Source organism: Diabrotica undecimpunctata, chromosome 5 (assembly GCF_040954645.1).
Source record: "Diabrotica undecimpunctata isolate CICGRU chromosome 5, icDiaUnde3, whole genome shotgun sequence".
Lineage (NCBI taxonomy): Eukaryota > Metazoa > Arthropoda > Insecta > Coleoptera > Chrysomelidae > Diabrotica > Diabrotica undecimpunctata.
Window position 1 is genome coordinate 99,173,865 of NC_092807.1, and position 19,342 is coordinate 99,193,206.

Here is a 19,342-nt window from a genome sequence, read left to right on the forward strand (position 1 = left end):
CCAACGGAGTGGCTTGTTTTTAAAGGGTTATCGATGGTATTATTAAGTCCGAACATTTAAAAGGTGTATATGCATATCTTGATGACATTACGGTTTGTGGATTAAATCAACAACAACATAATGAAAATGTTAATAAATTTATGGAAGTAGCGAAGAAATACAATCTAACAATAAATCAAAATAAAAGTCCTTATACACTAAATTCAATCAAACTTTTGGGTTATCAAATAGAAAATCAGACCTTAAAACCTGATCCTGAAAGACTTGAACCATTAAAGAAGTTACCCTTGCCAAACGATTCACAATCACTAAAGAGAGGTGTCGGAATGTTTGCACATTATTCCAAATTTATCCCACAATTTTCAGAAAAGATACAAAAACCAGTCACATGCAATACTTTTCCTTTAACAGAACAAGCAGCTGAAGGTTTCCAAATTCTTAAATCTGAAATTATTTCTTCAGCCGTTACTACGATTGATGACAAGATTCCTTTTATCGTTGAATCTGATGCTTCAGATTTTTGTATTGCTGCTTCTCTTAGCCAAGGAGGAAGACCTGTTGCTTTCTTTTCAAGAACCTTATCAAAAAGTGAAAGAAATCATTCATCAGTGGAAAAAGAGGCTTATGCAATAGTGGAAGCTATTAGAAAATGGAGACATTTCTTGATAGGTAAACATTTTCGACTTATAACTCACTCAAAGTCTGTCTCTTTTATGTTCAATATGCGCCACACTAGTAAGATAAAAAATGAGAAGATTATCAGATGGCGCATTGAATTATCATGCTACAGTTTCGATATTCAGTACCGACCAGGAGTTGAGAATGTAGTGCCAGATACTTTCTCACGAGTGAGCTGTTCAATAAATCCTCGACCAAGTCTATTTGAACTACATCAATCCTTGTGTCATCCAGGAATCATCAGAATGGTCCATTGGATAAAGACACGTAACTTACCATATACTATTGATGAAGTCCGTGAAATGACCAATCGCTGTCCTATCTGTGCAGGAATAAAACCAAAGTTTTTGAAAACTCAAGGGAGATTAATTAAAGCTACTTCGCCTTTTGAAATATTGTCTCTGGATTTTAAAGGACCGCTTCCATCTAGATCTCATAACAAATATATCTTAACAATTGTTGACGAATATTCTCGATTCCCCTTTTTGTATATCCATGTCAAGATGTTTCAGCAAAAACTGTTGTGAAGTGTCTTACAAACTTATTCTCTTTATTTGGAATGCCTAGTTATATCCATTCAGATCAAGGGAGGGCATTTATGTCTCAAGAAGTCAAAACATTTCTCCATTCACAAAAAATACCTACAAGCCGAACAACATCTTACAATCCTGAAGGCAATGGCCAGACAGAAAGATATAATGGAATTATGTAGAAAACTATTTCTCTTGCTTTAAAATCTAAACATTTAAAAACTGAACAGTGGGAAGAAGTAGTTGAGATAGCTCTTCATTCAATTCGTTCTTTTTTGTGTACATCTACAAACAGTACCCCTCATGAGCGAATGTTTCATCATTCCAGAAAAGCTATAAATATAGCTGCGCTTCCTTCATGGTTGATAACCCCCGGAAAAGTATTTATGAAAAAAAATGTGAGGCAGTCCAAATATGAACCCCTCGTTGAAGAAGTACAGCTAATTGAAGCAAATCCAAACTATGCTGTTGTTAGACGTGAAGATGGTAAAGAAACAACAGTAGCCTTAAGACAACTTGCACCACGAGGAGATGCATCCCTACTGGACTGTGTTAGTGGATCGGAATCTGCGGTTTCTAATGAACAGTTTATCAAAGATCTACCAAGCCCTAGATTGAGTATATGTGAGGAAAATCCAAATATTTCTCCTGTTAACGTTCTGGAAGATCAAGGTAATATTGAAAGTGTTTTAAAGGAAGAAAATAAAGACAGTCTTATTGGAAGAGGTACCAGGGAAAGAAACACTCCTGCTTACCTTAAAGACTTTGTTCAAAAATAAAGTTGGGGTGAATATCCTGTGGTCTGTGAACTGTGTTTGTCATTTGTCATCTTAGTTTTAGTTAATGTCATATGTAATTGTCATGTTATTCATTCAAACAAAACAATGCTAATTTCTTGTATATTAAAACCTAGTTTATAAAGGTTTTGCATTTCATTACATATACAACTAACAGTTAAATTAAAGTTTATAAAAATAGGAAGTTAGTTACCTCTATTTAGTTTTGTCTTTTTTTTTCACCTGCATTTTGAATTGTAATTCACTTCTGCACAGAACTATTTTAATACAACCTTTTTCAAAAAAAGACAATCACAGAAATAATTATCAAGTTTAACTTTCTGAAAATTTGTAAAATTAATTGAAAATTCGAAACGTTTATTCCCAAGTGTCAATTCAAATCTCTTCTTCTTCTCATGGCGCAGTCTCCTTTCGAAGGTTGACGTTGACGATCCAAATGCCAATTGTAGTTTTGGAAACTGCTGCGCGAAAGATTTCTGAGGATGAGCGGTCGAACCATCTCCTCAGGTCTTTCAGCCACGAGTTCTGGCGTCTTCCTACTGATCTTTTACCCTGTACTTTTCCTTCCAGTATAACTTGAAGTAATTCGTATCTTTCGACTCTCAACACATGACCCAAGTATTGCATTTTCCTTTACACATGTGACAAAGTGTTTCAACATTAGTAACTCTTTGTACCCATGGAATTCTCAGCATTCGTCTGTATATATATACACCTCAAAGGTATCTATTCTTTTTTCTATTTCAAAGTCCATTGTCCAACTTTCACAGCCATACAGTAAGACAGAAAAACCTAACATCTGATAATTCGGATTCTAAGGTGCAAACTAAGGTTTGATCTTGTAAAAAATGTTTTCATGCTCATGAATGCTTTCCTTGTTTGTTTGATTCTTGATAGAATTTCTTTTTTTGGATTACACTGACTATTGATATTTGCCCCAAATCTCTTAAATGCAATTTTAGTTTCTAGTTTGAAATATAAAATAAAAGTGACATTTGTATTGTATATGATTTTATATGTATAAATGTCAATGAAAAAAATACACGTTGGGATATTTTTTATTGTGTGTTTATAAATTAAAGGCAAAATGGACAAAATTAAGCAAGATAAAACACTAGGCTCTAAATTTGGAAGGCCTGATTTGGAAAGAGTTGGTCTGTTCTCAGAAATGCCATATATGCACGGTGTTAAATATCCATGGCCAAAACCAGACTATTTGAAAGGCAAAAATTTTATAGCAGATTCCCTCAAAATAAAAACAGGCAGAGCAGATTGTTATTTCGAAAAAGAGTTTAAAAGAATATATACCGGAGAAGCGATAAAAGGGAGAGGTAGGAAGCAAAAAGTACCAAGGGGTAAAAGTATACATAGTCGTGATTTTATACCATCTGGACCTTCGAAGAAACATGCTACGCCAGGCGACTATTATGGTACATTTGAAAAAATTTCACATTTCAGGTCAGTATTGTTTTTGTTTATTAGACCAGAAGTCTTTTTACTATAGATGTAACTTTATTATAGAGTTTTAAAATGTTAAGCTTTTATTGGTTTATAATCATTACACCGATGACTATCTATCACCAAAATTTTGTTGTTCTAACCTTTAGGGGTGGTCTATAATAGTAGTATAAATTTAAAATCGCGACGGAGTCGCCATCTTGAATTTTAACGAGAACCGTTTTTGCTCAATATCTGCGCTATATTCACAATTTTCGACAACAATGGTAAGAACTGAAATTGTTGCGAATTTGTTTTCCTACAATTTACATTTTGTAAAAATTTTTTGTAAAATCGACATTATTTGAGTTAAGGTGAAAATAGTGAAAGGTTTGAAAGCATAATTATTACATTATTGTATATAAACCAAAATGGAGAGAATTCTATTTCATATAATATTTATCACTTTAGTTTTTTGCTAAAATCAATATTAACAGGCTCGGTAACCCTTAACTTGGCAACGCATGTTATAATATACATAATATTTCAAATTTTTTATTTGTCAATCAATAGTATTTGAAACCCAGTTCTTGGCACTGTATAGTTGAGTATATACTACCGTATGTAGCTGACTGGAAATCGGCCCGTTTCTTAATTTCGCGTATTTAGTTCTAACGGTATGGATAGATACATTCTCTAAAAAATGGCTGAGCAAGCTTGTTGTTCCAACCAACAAGTGGTAAGTGTTTATTGTCTTTTATTAAACATTGCTAAATTTTTGGCAACTTATTTTTGTAGCATTATACTCTTTATGTATAAACAAAAATCGAATCAAAACTTTTTGTCATCATCAGTGGCATTACAGCTCATTATGAACCAAAGCTTTTTTCAGAACAATCTTCCATTCGCCCCTGTCTCTGGCAACTCTTCTACATGCTTTAACTCCTGATCCTCTTCGGTCGAAAATTTTTCTGATCGTTGCATCTTCATCTCGCCTAATTACATGTCCTATCCATCAAAGGCGTGCTAAAACTTTTTGTATTGGAGAAAAAAAGGAGATTTGATAAAATAATGGCTTGTTTGCCTCCAGTTGGTGCTTAGTAGCCCAGAAGTAGTAGTGAGAACGAACAAGAGGTATTATCTCGTAATTTTTTTAACGAATTCACAGGAGACAGATGATGTTAAAGAAAATATAACTTCTGAAGAAGATATGGAAGAGAAGAGCTGTAGAAATATTACCTGTTTCAGTCAGCAAACAAAGACTAGCAGCAGCTACTTTCTCAGTAGTGCCACAGTTATCTCTAGTAGTCCAAAAACAAGCAAATTCTTCAATAAAACGAAAGGGGAAAAAAGATAAGCCTTCATTTAACCGAATGACTGATGATTTTGAATATGAGTTAACAACAGAACAAAGTAATGATTTTACAAAACCCCAAAATATAAAACACCTTTGCAATATTGTAAAACCTTTTTTAGTCCAGATATTGTTGAATTAATCGTAGAACAAACTAACCCGTATTCAACACAAACATTTTGCAAATGTGTGACATATGTATAGATGAGATGTACGATCAAATAAATGGGGATTGTTGACATGCCGGCGTACACGGACTATTGGTCTCAAGAGACGCGATATGAACTTATTGCAAATGTAATGCCACTAAAGAGGTATCAAGCAATACGACACAGTCTACATTTTGTCAACAATGAGGAGTTTAATAATGACAGATATTTCAAAATAAGGCCTATTTTAGATCGTGTCTTCTTCTTCACGTGCCATCTCCGCGACGGAGGTTGGCAATCATCATGGCTATTCTGATCTTATATGCTGCTGCTCTGAATAGTTCAATTGATGTGCATCCGTACCATTCCCTCAAGTTACGCAACCATGAGATTCTTCTTCTTCCTACACTTCTCTTGCCCTGGATTTTCCCTTGTATAATCAATTGAAGTAGGTTGTATCTCTCATTACGCATAACATGCCCCAGGTATTGCAGCTTTCGCGTCTTGATGGTTTCCAATACTTCCATTCTTTTGTTGATTCTTCTCATGACTTCGTTGTTTGTTACATGCTCGGTCCATGATATCTTCAAGATTCTTCTATACACCCACATTTCAATGCTTCCAACTTTTTAGCAGTCGACGCGTTAAGTGTCCATGCTTCTATCCCATAAAGCAGAGTCGAGAAAATATAGCACCTTGCCAGCCTAACTCTCAAGTCCAATTTCAGTTCTCTTGCACAAAGTACCTTTCTCATTTTATTGAAGTTTGTACGTGCTTTCTCTATTCGAACTTTGATTTCTTTGGAGTAATCGTTTGTGTGATTAATTATTGTGCCAAGATAGTGGTAGTTTTCAACTTGTTCTAAAGCACTACCGTTAATTGTCAGGCTTTCACCATTATTTTGGGTTTTTGATATCCTCATAAATTTGGTTTTCTTGGTGTTTATTGATAATCCATATTCTTCTCCATACTCAACTATCTTGTTCATTAGCTTTTGGAGGTCTCGGAGGTTGTCTGTTATAATGATAGTATCGTCCGCATATCTAATGTTGTTAATTGGTGTTCCATTGACCTTGATTCCCGCTGTTTCTCCCTCAAGAGCTCTTTTCATAATTTCTTCAGAGTATGCATTGAATAGTAGTGGTGACAATACACACCCCTGTCGCACTCCTCTTTTAACTTCGAACTCTTCTGATGTGTGTTCATTAGATCGTGTACGAAGAAACAATCTTACAATTGAATGAGAGTCTAGATGTTCAGTGGATAAAATAATGGTCTCATACAAGAGGAAAAAGCCAGGCTCGAGAAGACAATATGTGAAGAACAAACCAAAAAATTGGGTTTTAAAATGTTTGTTCGTTATGGCATATCGAGGATAGTGTATAATTTCTTTCCATAGGGAGGAAACTATACCTTTAGAAACCATCGTTTTTAAAGACTCTTCTATTTTAAAAATGGACTGAGACAGGGAGATCGTGTCTCTTATTTAATCTTGCACTAGAATAATGCACTAATTCGAGAGTGCCATATTAATACGAAAGGCACCATTTTTAATAAATCTGTACAAGTGGTCAGATATGCAGATGACATAGACAATATTGCTAGGTTCACAGAATCTCTGATCGAAGGATTTCGATCACTAAGGGCGTCTGCATTGAGAATGGGTTTAAAAATAAACGCACAGAAAACCAAATATATGTATTGTACTAGATCAGGCAACCAGATACCTACACGATTAATTGATGATCTGGAACTGGAAGATGTGGACACTTTCGTCTACCTGGGCTCGCTGCAAAGACAACAATGTCAGCGAAGAAATTAAAAGACAAATACTGTTTGCCAATAAGTGCTATTATGGCTTAAGGAAACAAATGGCCACAAAACTACCCAGAAAAATTAAAGTTACCATATAAAAGACACTAATAGGGCCAGTGTTTACAAACTGGTCAGAAACGTGGTCACTTACACAAAACGACCAAGAATTGCTTAAACGTTTCAAGAAAAAATTTGTTACAAATACAACTTTGAGTTATACAGAATTTTTGGGGAACCTGACGTTGTAAAATATATTAAGTTAGCACGCCTTCGATGAATAGGACATGTAATTAGACGAGATGAAGATGCAATGATCAGAAAATTTTTCGACCGAAGAGGACCAGTGGGAAGACGAGCCAGAGGAAGACCAAAACTTAGGTCTCAAGATAACATAGAGGATGATCTAAAATCCATCGGAGTTAAACCATGCAGAAGAGTTGCCGGAGACAGGGCGAATGGAAGATTGTTCTGAAGAAGGCTTTGGCTCATAACGAGCTGTAATGCCACTGATGATGATAATATTCTTAAGTTAAAGTTGATTTTATGTAATCGAATGAAATTTACACTAAATTCGTCCCAGAAACGCAACTCAGCAATATGGGCAATATCATTTGAAAGTCGTCTAAAGCGTTTCCCCCTAAGGTCTCCTTTGCTCTTCTTCTTCTACTCCTTCTAGAAACTAGCAGATTAGCGGTTCTTTGTATTACGCGATTAACATCTCAACAAGGAAAATTTAAATTCATTACATTTAAGTGTCGTTTGAATATGTTGCCTTGTGACTATTGATGTACACCATAATTCTTGTGTATGTCCTTAACATGTAGTCAAAATATTAAAATTTACTAGACAAATATTTTTTTATTTTCTAGTCCTCTTCTAAAAAAGAAGCTGCCAACTAAACCAGATCTTGGAAGAAATTTTCTCACCAGCCCCGGAAAGAAGGGCGGTTATGGTTACGTTAATATTTGTCTTAATCCGTTCCCAAAATACTCATATAATAAATATGATGCAAAACCGAAGTATAAGGAATATGGACATGTAAGTACATACTAGATAGTTTTAAAACTTGGAATGCGAAATAAGCTCATTGATATAGATGGCATTTAGCTGAATTACATGAGTTTTCAGATGACATCACATCCCTATATATATCATATATACCGGATTTTTTTTTGTAATCTATAATTTTTCTTAAGGTTCTAGGTGGACCCATGGTTACTAGCCACTACCCTGCAGCGTTATTCGATAAAAATCCATTCCCAGATCCTCCAAATGTAAAACCAGGAAAAGTTTATATAAAACCAAAAGAAAAAGCATTCGTGGTTCGTCCACCTGGATATATTACACCCACAGGTCCCGGGAAAAGACTGGGTGGTTGCAAATGTGGTGGTTTTAGTAAGTTCCCTGAATACCACCCCAACAAATATTTTACAATTTGGGACTTGAATAAGCCAAGCAAATATAAGGGAACTGCATGGCTTCCACAGTCAATAGCTGATAAGACGTTCTACACCGTCTCTGTGATACAAGAAAATGTTCGATTTAGAGTAAATGAAAGAACTTTAAGTACCGTTCAACCGACTTATACCAAATATTTGGAATAAAATGTATGCTGTGTAGCAATAATTTAACTCTAACTCTGAGTAACATTATTTACTTGTTGCTTTATTTCGTAATTTATATATTTACCAGTTCTTACTTTTTCATGTCATGTCAAGTTTTTTGCCAATTAGGGCTTGCATCCTTTGAGGGGGTATGGCCTGCGTCTGTCAGAGATGCGTAAGAGAGCTTGACGTTACTTTAGGTCAAAGGTCACCAAATGGCGGACCGAGGTTCGCACCCGGACCGTAGGCTAGTAAGTTCGCACCGCCGCCGGCTGGCGGCTGGCAAGACTGTAGACTGAAACAGATAATTTTTGATACTATTTATACTAAAACATTGAATTAGAATAATTTTTCATACTAAATGAGAATAATTTTACTTCGCGATTTGTCCTTTTATTAACTTAATAATTCCCAAATTTTTTAGCCTTCCATTTTGGCTATATTCTGCATCCAACGTAATTTTAATTAACAGCCAATATATGAAAGTACATATTTCTAAAACTTACATTACCACACGATGGTGGCCTGTAGGACAAAATGATCTATATTTCAAAACTAAAGGCCTATATTTTTGTAAAATATTTGAATAAGTACATTTTTTGGGTGCCTTAAAGGTATCTACTGAAAAAACCAGATATGGTGTTTTTCATATAAAAATGCGTGCACGTCACAATTTATATAAAGTATCGTCACTTATATTTAAAATTTTCAGAACATCAACCTTAAATTTTCCTGACAGAGCTAATAATACGAAACCCATACGGAACTGCTCGAACTTTCATAGACGCCAACATAATAATCAGAAATTTTATAAAATAACTCTTTCTAATATTCCACAAAATAATAATTTTAATTAAATATATTAGACAATTGTACGCAACTGATACGGGAATACTTCAAATTTTAATGACAGTTCAGCGTGTAGCAAAGTTGTTTAAAGTGTTGCCGCTTTTTTAGAGTAAGAATTTTGTTTATGTTTTGATTTCTTACACAATTTGATCATAATATATATTAATAAATTGTATTTATAAATACATATTAAATTTAGATTAAAAGATTATACAGATCACGACATAGTTTTATTGACCATACAAGACAATGGCAACAGCCGTGACAAGTTACACGTTTCCACCTCTATAGTCATTTCACAGTAGGTACGAATTGTTGTAATTGTCACATTGACATTAAAAATTGCAAACAAAGTTCTAAAAGAATAAACAAATAATTAATAAAATGCCTACTACGTTGTATACCGTCCAAGAAAAAGTGCAACTTGTAACATAGTACTTTCAGGGTCATTCGATACGCGAAGTAAGTGATTTATTTATTGTTGCCTTCGAAAATAGACCCTCACCAATTATAACAACAGTTACCATTAAATGAGTTAAAAAAAATACCATTAAACATTTTCAAACTTCGGGATGTGTAAAAAGTTGTAAAAAGTGTCATGAAGGTAATGAACCATTTATGTTAGACCTATCGATGAGGATCGTTAAAACAGGGATATTGATATTTGTGTTTTTGTGGAAGCTAGTGAACCCTGCAATAGTGTACAAATTGATAGGGAAGTTAACGTGAATGCTCGAACTGTCCAGCGAGTTCCCAAAAGGAATGGGTGTCACTGTTTTAAGATACAACCAACACAAGAACTGTTTCCGGATGATAACTTTAGGCGGATGGAGTTTTGTGAAGTTATGTTAGATAAACAGAATGAAAATGTACACTTTTTAAAATATATTTTATTTTCTGACGAATCTTCATTTTCATTACATAAAAACACAATCCATCCGTTGCAAGGTATTATTCTCAGGAAAATAAGCACCTCAGTTTTGCAGTGCGAACGCAGCATCCGCAGAAGTTAAATGCTTGGACTGGAATGTTAGGCAAACATATTGTCAATCAATTGGCAATCCATTGGAAACCTAAACGGGCCCAAATATTAACAACTTTTACAAAATGAGATCATTCCGGCATTTCGACGCCTTCCCGTTAATTTTCAGGAGGATTATTTCCAACAGGATGGGTGTTAGGCTCACAACTCTAGAGCAACTATTGACTTCCTTAATCAAACGTTTCCTGATCGACTGATAAGGTCACGTGGTACAATTAAATGGCCCCTTAGATCCTGTGACTTAGCGCCTAACGATTTCTATTTTAGCGTTTTCTCAATGAAAACATTTATAGGCATCAGTTTGCAAGGGCCACAAACCTAGTCGAATTAAGGACAAAAATACTTCATTTCTCTGCAAGCATTACACCACCCCTACTCCAAAATATGAGGAGAAATCTGTATGACAGATTTGGTTACTGTTTAGCACAAGGAGGTGGAATATTTGAGCTCTTAATTCATTAATCTGCTTTCCTAATTTTTATTTTTTGTTAGGTACATTTTACGAAGTTTGTAGGTTCTTAATTAAGTAGTAATTTTTATGTTTAAGTTTGGAAGAATTTCGTTGTTTTTTTTATTTAAAAGTACAAACGATCCTTATTCTGATTTTTTTTCTTCTTTCTTGTTTTATTGTTATAAGCTTTGTCCATAAAATTTGTACAATTTTCAGTGACAATGAAGCATATTATTTATTTACTTACTTAATTCTACTTACTACTTAATTCCTATGGTCAACAAAACAATGTCGTTATCTGTATTATAATCTACTACAATAACAAGTGTGTTTTCTAATAAGTATCAAATAATTTTCATTTTTATTCATCATTTTATTTCACTTTCACTAATAGATCACAGTAGAAAATAACAAATAAAAATTGGTATCCAAAGAACCCGCTTCCCAGCCATCCTTACTCTCTCATTTTCTCTCTCTCTCACACATACTCATAAACACACATACAAACACACACGCACACGCACACCCACACACACACACACACACACACACACACACACACACACACACACACACACACACACACACACACACACACACACACACACACACACACACACACACACACACACACACACACACACACACACACACACACACACACACACACACACACACACACACACACACACACACACACACACACACACACACACACACACACACACACACACACACACACACACACACACACACACACACACACACACACACACACACACACACACACACACACACACACACACACACACACACACACACACACACACACACACACACACACACACACACACACACACACACACACACACACACACACACACACACACACACACACACACACACACACACACACACACACACACACACACACACACACACACACACACACACACACACACACACACACACACACACACACACACACACACACACACACACACACACACACACACACACACACACACACACACACACACACACACACACACACACACACACACACACACACACACACACACACACACACACACACACACACACACACACACACACACACACACACACACACACACACACACACACACACACACACACACACACACACACACACACACACACACACACACACACACACACACACACACACACACACACACACACACACACACACACACACACACACACACACACACACACACACACACACACACACACACACACACACACACACACACACACACACACACACACACACACACACACACACACACACACACACACACACACACACACACACACACACACACACACACACACACACACACACACACACACACACACACACACACACACACACACACACACACACACACACACACACACACACACACACACACACACACACACACACACACACACACACACACACACACACACACACACACACACACACACACACACACACACACACACACACACACACACACACACACACACACACACACACACACACACACACACACACACACACACATGTATGTGTATGTGTGTGTCATATATAGACACAACTATGTAACAAAAATCAAATGTGCTATTAATAATTTTCAAACTACGTTTAGTATTACCATCAAAGATGATTTTCATCGTTAAATATTACAAAGCAATATTCCAATCATCTTTAAACCTACATTATTTTTCCTTATTTGTGTGACTTGAACCTACTCTCATGTCAGAAAAATTCCAGCAATCAACTTCATTAAAAATCTTGAATGTAATATCTTTGCTTATTTTGATTTCAAATTTATATCTACCTCTGCATATTTATTTCCGTTGGTAATTCTCAAAGCGTGTAGAGTAAATTAAAAGAAAATACGGAGCATATGGATATTTTATTTGTCTTATAATTCGAATTTTTATTTCAAATAACATCCACTCCCAATAATGTTTAAATTTAAGTTTAAATTTATGGGTATATATATATATATATATATATATATATACACTTATATATATATATATATATATATATATATATATATATATATATATATATATATATATATATATATATATATATAGATATATATATATATATATACACTAAAAAAATAAAGATAGGAAAAGTAAACTAAAATATGAAAAAAGTCTGTGTTTCTACCTCTACTACGTATAACAGCCTCACATTGTTGGCCCATACTTAAAATTAATTGCCGTATTTCATTTTGGTTTAGTTCTCTCCAAATCTGGATCAACCTCTGTCCCACTTCCTGTAAGTTGTTTGGTTGTATCGGTGTCGCTCTTAATCGCCTACCAAGGATATCCCAGAGATTTTTCAATCGTATTTAAATCTAGACTATGTGCTGGCCATTCCATAGTGTTAATTTCTACCTTCTTCTTCTTTTTTCTTCTAGATATTTGCTGACGATCTGTATAGCGTGAGGTCTGGCATTATCTTGCATTAGTAAGAAATTTTCACCGATATAAGGAGCGAATGGTACTACATGTTGCTCCAGGATCTCCAATATGTACCTTTCAGCTGTAACAGTTCAATTTTGTGTGCCCACTAGGTCCGTACGTGCCGTCAAAGAAATACCACCCCACACCATAACGGATCCTCCACCAAAAAATGTGGTGTGTGAGAAGTTACACTGAGCATATCGTTCGTTGAGTCGTCGCAACACACGAACGCGTCTGTCGTTATTGTAAAAACAAAATCGGGATTCATCAGTAAATAGCACTCGTTTCTAGTCAGCCTCTAACCAATTAATGTGTTCTCTGGCAAAATGTAGTCTCCCCCTTCGATGCTCTGCAGTTAATAGAGGACCTCGGGCGGAAATCCTAGGTATTAAGTTGTATTCCCAAGTCGCTGGCGAACAATTTAAGTACTAATTTGTATAGCATGCACGTCTCGAAGCAGAATTTGTAGATTTCGATGTGTTACAAAACGTTGTCGAAGGACAGAAATTCTTAAAAATCGATCTTGAATAGGGGTAGTTACCAGGTTTCGTCCTTGCCCTGGTCTGCGAGTATGATCCACTGTTTCGAAGAATCTTTCTAACACCTGTGAGACGGATGTGTGGGATACATTAATACGACGACCAATTCTTCGGTACCTCCAACCTTCTTCCGATAGTATCACTGCTTGGGCACATTCATCTCGGGTTAAATTACGTGATTGACGCTCCATAATAAACACAATTAACAATAATCAACAATTAAACAATAGCCTAATAAAATTCGTGAACACTTGCAAATTAGTATATTTATAGATTTAGTACATTTTTTGCTTCTTTTTGTTGTGTTGAAAAAAACTATAGCGATAAAACACAGTCAATAAATATAGAGTGTATGAATAGCATATACAAGGGGCTTGCAAAATATAATATTACAATGGAAATTTTTATTAACGGTAATAAAATATTTTAATATTTCAAAGTGGTGCGTTAATTTCTTGGAGAAGTGTATATATATATATAGAGTATATTGAATAAATAAATTTCCGCGATCAGGTAAATGAAAATTAATAATTTCTCGAGAAGAACCGCCTTACGAATTTAAAACTCGACGTTTCGGCAATCATTTTGGAGCCATTATCAAGAGGGATATGGTTTCGTTCGAGTTTGGGGTATCAATCTGCCTGCTATCCTGACGCGTGACGTACCAATATCTTCTGGTAGATATGCCGGTTCTGTAGAAATGCAGGAACCGTCAAACGGCACTAAGGTCTTAATCTGCTTACACCTCAGTATCGAGTGACGACCAGTCTTACCCTGTGTAGCTGCTTTTATATCCCAGTATTGACGGGAACGATGAGCGTGAAAACGGTCTTAGCGGGATAAGTTGGGGCGGGAGGTCGCTGAAGCAGCGGTCGTCATGTTGTCGGCAGTCTTTTAGCGTCATCGCATGTGTTTGAACTGTTAGGCTATTTTTTAATTTCGATGGTTTCACGAATAATTCTCGATTTTAAGAAGCGGATGCATCTATTACAGAAAAAGCTTTCTCCCGTAATAGATGTTATCTACATGGAACATTTCGAAACAACAGCTCTGTCCCCATCAAATCTCAAATCCACCTGCTGGTTACGGTACGTTAATGACACCTTGGTCATTTGATCCATGCTAAAGACACACTAGATCTCTTTCTCTCCCACCTGAATGGAATACATCCCAGTATTCAATTTACGATGGAATTTGAGTCTGAAGCATCTCCGTCATTCGAATTGGATGTTTTGTTTATTACATATGCCCGGTTCATTTCTTAGAGTACATAAAATCGATAAAAATACACTGACCTTTATAAAGCGGCGCATTTGTATCGGTTTTAATAATGTGAACAACTTTTTGTAGTTTAAATGAAAATAAAACGCATTTTAAAAAGATAAAACAAAAAATATACTCTTATATGAACTTTTTCTACGGTCTTGTATACAGACATGTTTACAAAAATTAATCAAAGATCTACGCTGTTAAAGCTTTAAACAACCACTGTATAATGACGAATTATTGGCGACAGGTCAACGAAGCAGGTTCGTAGAAAAAATACTTGGGATAGCCCGTTTTGCTATGACACGGAGTTATTGGATTGGGATGAAAATGTTGCTACGAGAAATAACCTCCAGAAACTTGTAGAAAGCAAATGTGATACAAATTCACAGGTCTTAAAGTCAACAGCCCAGGTCTTGTGTTTCTCAGTAGGAAAATATGTCTGTCCCCTGTGAGGTAGATCTAGACACGCCCTACAAGTCACCACTGCATTAAACGAAACATATAGAATAACTACCGGCTATATGAAATTGACCCCTTTAATATTTTGCTGTACAAGGCAGCTGGTTTCGTATTACCAGAAAACCGTAGATGCGCCTTTCAATAGGTATAAAAGTTCAGGCAAACTTTCGACACCAATTATACGAGTTCGAGGAACCGCCAGGAACCAGTCGACTTAAATCTAGAAAAAAATATATGAGAAGCCTTAGCGCCAAACCCAAGAAATTGTTCTTCCTACACCCAGAGCCACCACACGGAACGGACCTAGATTAGTGGACACTCCTGTAAAACAAAACCAAGTGAAATGGGGTATAAAGACAGATATCGATGTACTCTCACCTGAGAGTATGCAGACTTTGTCCATAACAGCGCAGCTTATATTTTTCTGTATAGGCGAGTATTGCTACTATAAGGATTTTTTCTGTCCACCAATGTGTTAATTCCTGTATATCGCCACCATTATGGAAGACACGAACTTTATATTGGATACAACCGTACTAATCAAAATTACTTAAAAAAATGAATTTATTTACCTTTGCTTACATCTGTCATCACCTTCCTATTTTATTCACCTTCTGCAAGTTTTCATAAAATATCACGTTTCAAATGCCGACATAATTTTGTCGCTCACTTCTGCTTTATCGGAATATAGATTACGCAAACTTTCTAATGAGCTACGCATTGCCACGGGGAAATCAGAAAAAGTTGTTGCTTAATTTAATGTAACGAGAAGTTATTTTGGGTAAAAATCGAAACTGTCGAACTTCTGGGAAAAATTGACTACTCAAGATTATGAAGTTTGAGATGGATAATATGCCTTTAAATATTTTTAATAACAACAGTAAAGAAGTATCTGAAATAATTATTATTTTAAAAGAACTTTATTTTTAAACTATCTATAAAATCTGCTGCAACCGCTTTCTAATTAGGTGTCTGAATATGAAAATCTGTTCGTTTTATTTATTATTTACCATCTACTCATTTATTGTTATTATTTCTTTGTCAGTCAGCTCCTTAGCTCAGAAGTCTAGCTACGTATTTCTAACATAGTAATGCATTTCGACTTGTAAAAGTTATTTGCCCATTGAATAATATACCAATTATCACAAGTTGATTTGTTTCCTCGCTTAAGGTATCCAGTAATACAATTGCGCCCATTATAAAACGAAAATTTTAAATATTCTGACAAACAGATAAACAAAAAATAACCAGCAAAATAAGCAACGTTCACAAAGGAATAGAGCACATATAACCTTTTAACAGTCAAAATTCCTATCAAAAATTTAACAGAAACAATTTTTTTTTCTTCATGGTCCGTCTGATCAAAAAGATCTTCAATATCACTGAAGCTGAAGTTTATTGTGTCTGTCCATTGTTGTTTCCTACACCCAGTCTAGAATTTTTTTACCCTGTAGAAGTTGGTACAGCTATTTTGATTGGTGTGAACTAAATATACCAGGGTCTACTCTTGGTTGCCCATACAATTTTTGTCTTTTACGGTCCAGCCTCTCGCAATTACATAATACATGTTTTACAGTTTTCACTTCTTTATCATAGAGTCTGCAGTTAAGGTCTCCATTGTAAATGCCTATTTTATCCAGAAATTCTGTTACTGATGCAGGGCCGGTCAATATTCCTGTCCATATGAAGCAGTTCCTCTATCCTTTTTCTACATGATCCATCAATGAAGATTTTTCGGTATGTTTGTTTTCTGGATTCTCTTTAAATATCACCCATGACTCTCTTTGATCCAGTCCTCTACAACCCTACAAACTGCAGCCTTTGCTATTTCTAGAGTTACAGTCGGTTTGTTTGATTTGGTTGATCCTCTTTTTGCTAGATCATCTGCTTTTTCATCACCTTCAATGCCTTGATGTCCTGGTACCCAAACAAGGTCAACCTTGTTTCGGTCTCCCAGTTCGTTCAGTTCTTTGATGCAGTCCCACACCAATTTAAACGTCCCTTCCTGATACGCCAGTGCCTTTAGTATTACTTGACTGTCAGACAATATATGGATCTGATCTATTTAAAGAGCTCTCTCATTATTATCTTTCGCACATTGCACTATCACATAAATCTTTGTTTAAAAAACGGTGCCGTTTCTCCCCAAGGCAAAGCTTTTGCTAATTCTTAGATAATTGGAGTATATTTCAATCCCCCACACTCTCTGTAGTTTTAAATCCATGTGTATACCAGATCTTACCCTGTTGGTTATGGTATTACTTGTTTCTCCATACATTTCTATCTGGATTATACACCCTATATAAATTCTTAAAATTATGTTTTTTGTCATCTGATCTGGTTTTTCATTAAAAATATCTGTCGTCAGAGTCGTTGTGATACTCATTGCACTACCCCTTCATGTCAATGATTATTTTATTCTGTAGGCTCTCAATCTTGCTTCACCTTGCATTATAAAATGCAAGGAAGAAAAGCCTAGTAAAGCATCCATAGCTGCTATTGGAGTATTATGCATGGCATCAGAGTTATCCCCATACACGCAGGTCTTTGCACCTTGCTGAGTTTGGCTTTTGCAGCTGTTTGAATTGCCTTAGTCCACCACATCGTCGCTGCATAGATAATTGAGGGTTAGATCACCATGATCATGCACCCAGTGCACTATGTCTGGTTTTAGACCCCATTTCTTTCCATACATACGCCTGACTTTCATAAGTGTTGTAATTGCACTGCTTGTTATTTTTTCTAATTGCCGGTTCCAGGTAAGTTTCGAGTCTAGTATAACACCAAAATACTTTACCTTTCCCTTTAGCTGATTCTCTTGTCCCTGTAACTTTAGAGTACCTAATCCCTCTAGTTTTCGTCTACGAGTGAAGGCGACTATAGTTGATTTGTGGGGACTTATATTTAGCCCCTCTCTATAAGTCCATTTCTAACTAGTTCTAGAGCCTCATACCGAGATGATTGTCAACTCATCCGCATATCCAATTGTTTTATGACCATTCGCCCTTCAAGTTCCTATTGGTCCGTTCATCACCAGATTCCACAGCATTGGGGATAGAACTCCCCCTGTCGACATCCTTTACCGACATAGGCCAACACGGTCTCTTCAAGCATAGTGGTATTTACCACTCTATTTCTGAGCAGATTCTATTCAGTGCAAACATATATCCTCGACTCCTTTGCGTCTCGGGACATTGTTTATGGATGTTATCGAAGTGTTATCGAAAGTCATCTCTGTATACAAAAAAGGCTCCCAACATCAACTCTTTATTTTCAGTTGTGTTCTTCACTTTCTCTACGAGTCTGTGGAGTACTGTCTCGGTTGAATTTTTTAGCATTTTTGAATTCCTTGGTATGTATTGAAATCTCCTCGTATATGTATTAAAACACCAAAGAATACTTTTAGTGTAGTGTAATAATATTGTTCAAGTGCATTTTGTTTTAAGCTGTGTGGTTGTGTTTTGCCCTTTGTCCCAGATGTGTATTAGAGTAGTGTGTTATGGCCTTTGTTCCTAATTAGCCCATCTTGGATGGTGTTTTTATGCCACGGGTTAGTTGGAGATTGTGTTCCCCTGTGTCCCCTTTTATTTTCCTAATTAGGCATTTTTAACGGTGTTTTTTATGCCACGGGTTAGTTAGAGATTGTGAACGAGAAGTAGAGACTGTGTTTTTTTATATTTGTCCTTTCTTGTATCTGAATGACCACAAGTGTAATACTCGTGATCGGAGGTGCTGTTTAGTTTTGACTAGGAGCAGTCTCATTTAGTAGTCAGAACAAGAATTGTTTATTTTGTGTAGCTCACTCAAAAGTCAAGTTTTCAATAATATTAGTAATTTTGTCTCCCCCTG

The 19,342-nt window shown here is 35.9% G+C and overlaps 1 protein-coding gene across 1 annotated transcript; it reads left to right on the forward strand.

Moving 5' to 3' along the window:
• The first annotated feature begins 3,024 nt into the window (after positions 1–3,024).
• Positions 3,025–8,386, forward strand: LOC140440717 (cilia-and flagella-associated protein 96-like). The gene is made up of 3 exons (XM_072531081.1): positions 3,025–3,463; positions 7,630–7,798; positions 7,957–8,386. The coding sequence occupies exons 1-3, from the start codon at positions 3,093–3,095 to the stop codon at positions 8,362–8,364; spliced, it is 948 nt and encodes a 315-aa protein (XP_072387182.1). The 5' UTR covers positions 3,025–3,092; the 3' UTR covers positions 8,365–8,386.
• The last annotated feature ends 10,956 nt before the right edge of the window (positions 8,387–19,342 follow it).

What these genes read in the sequence shown, in the direction of transcription:
- LOC140440717 (XM_072531081.1), top strand. Translation starts at nt 3,093, where the DNA reads ATGGACAAAATTAAGCAAGATAAAACACTAGGCTCTAAATTTGGAAGG. An exon ending in GAAAAAATTTCACATTTCAG is followed by an intron (nt 3,464 to 7,629) that starts GTCAGTATTGTT and finishes TTTATTTTCTAG; the next exon opens with TCCTCTTCTAAAAAAGAAGC. An exon ending in AGTATAAGGAATATGGACAT is followed by an intron (nt 7,799 to 7,956) that starts GTAAGTACATAC and finishes ATTTTTCTTAAG; the next exon opens with GTTCTAGGTGGACCCATGGT.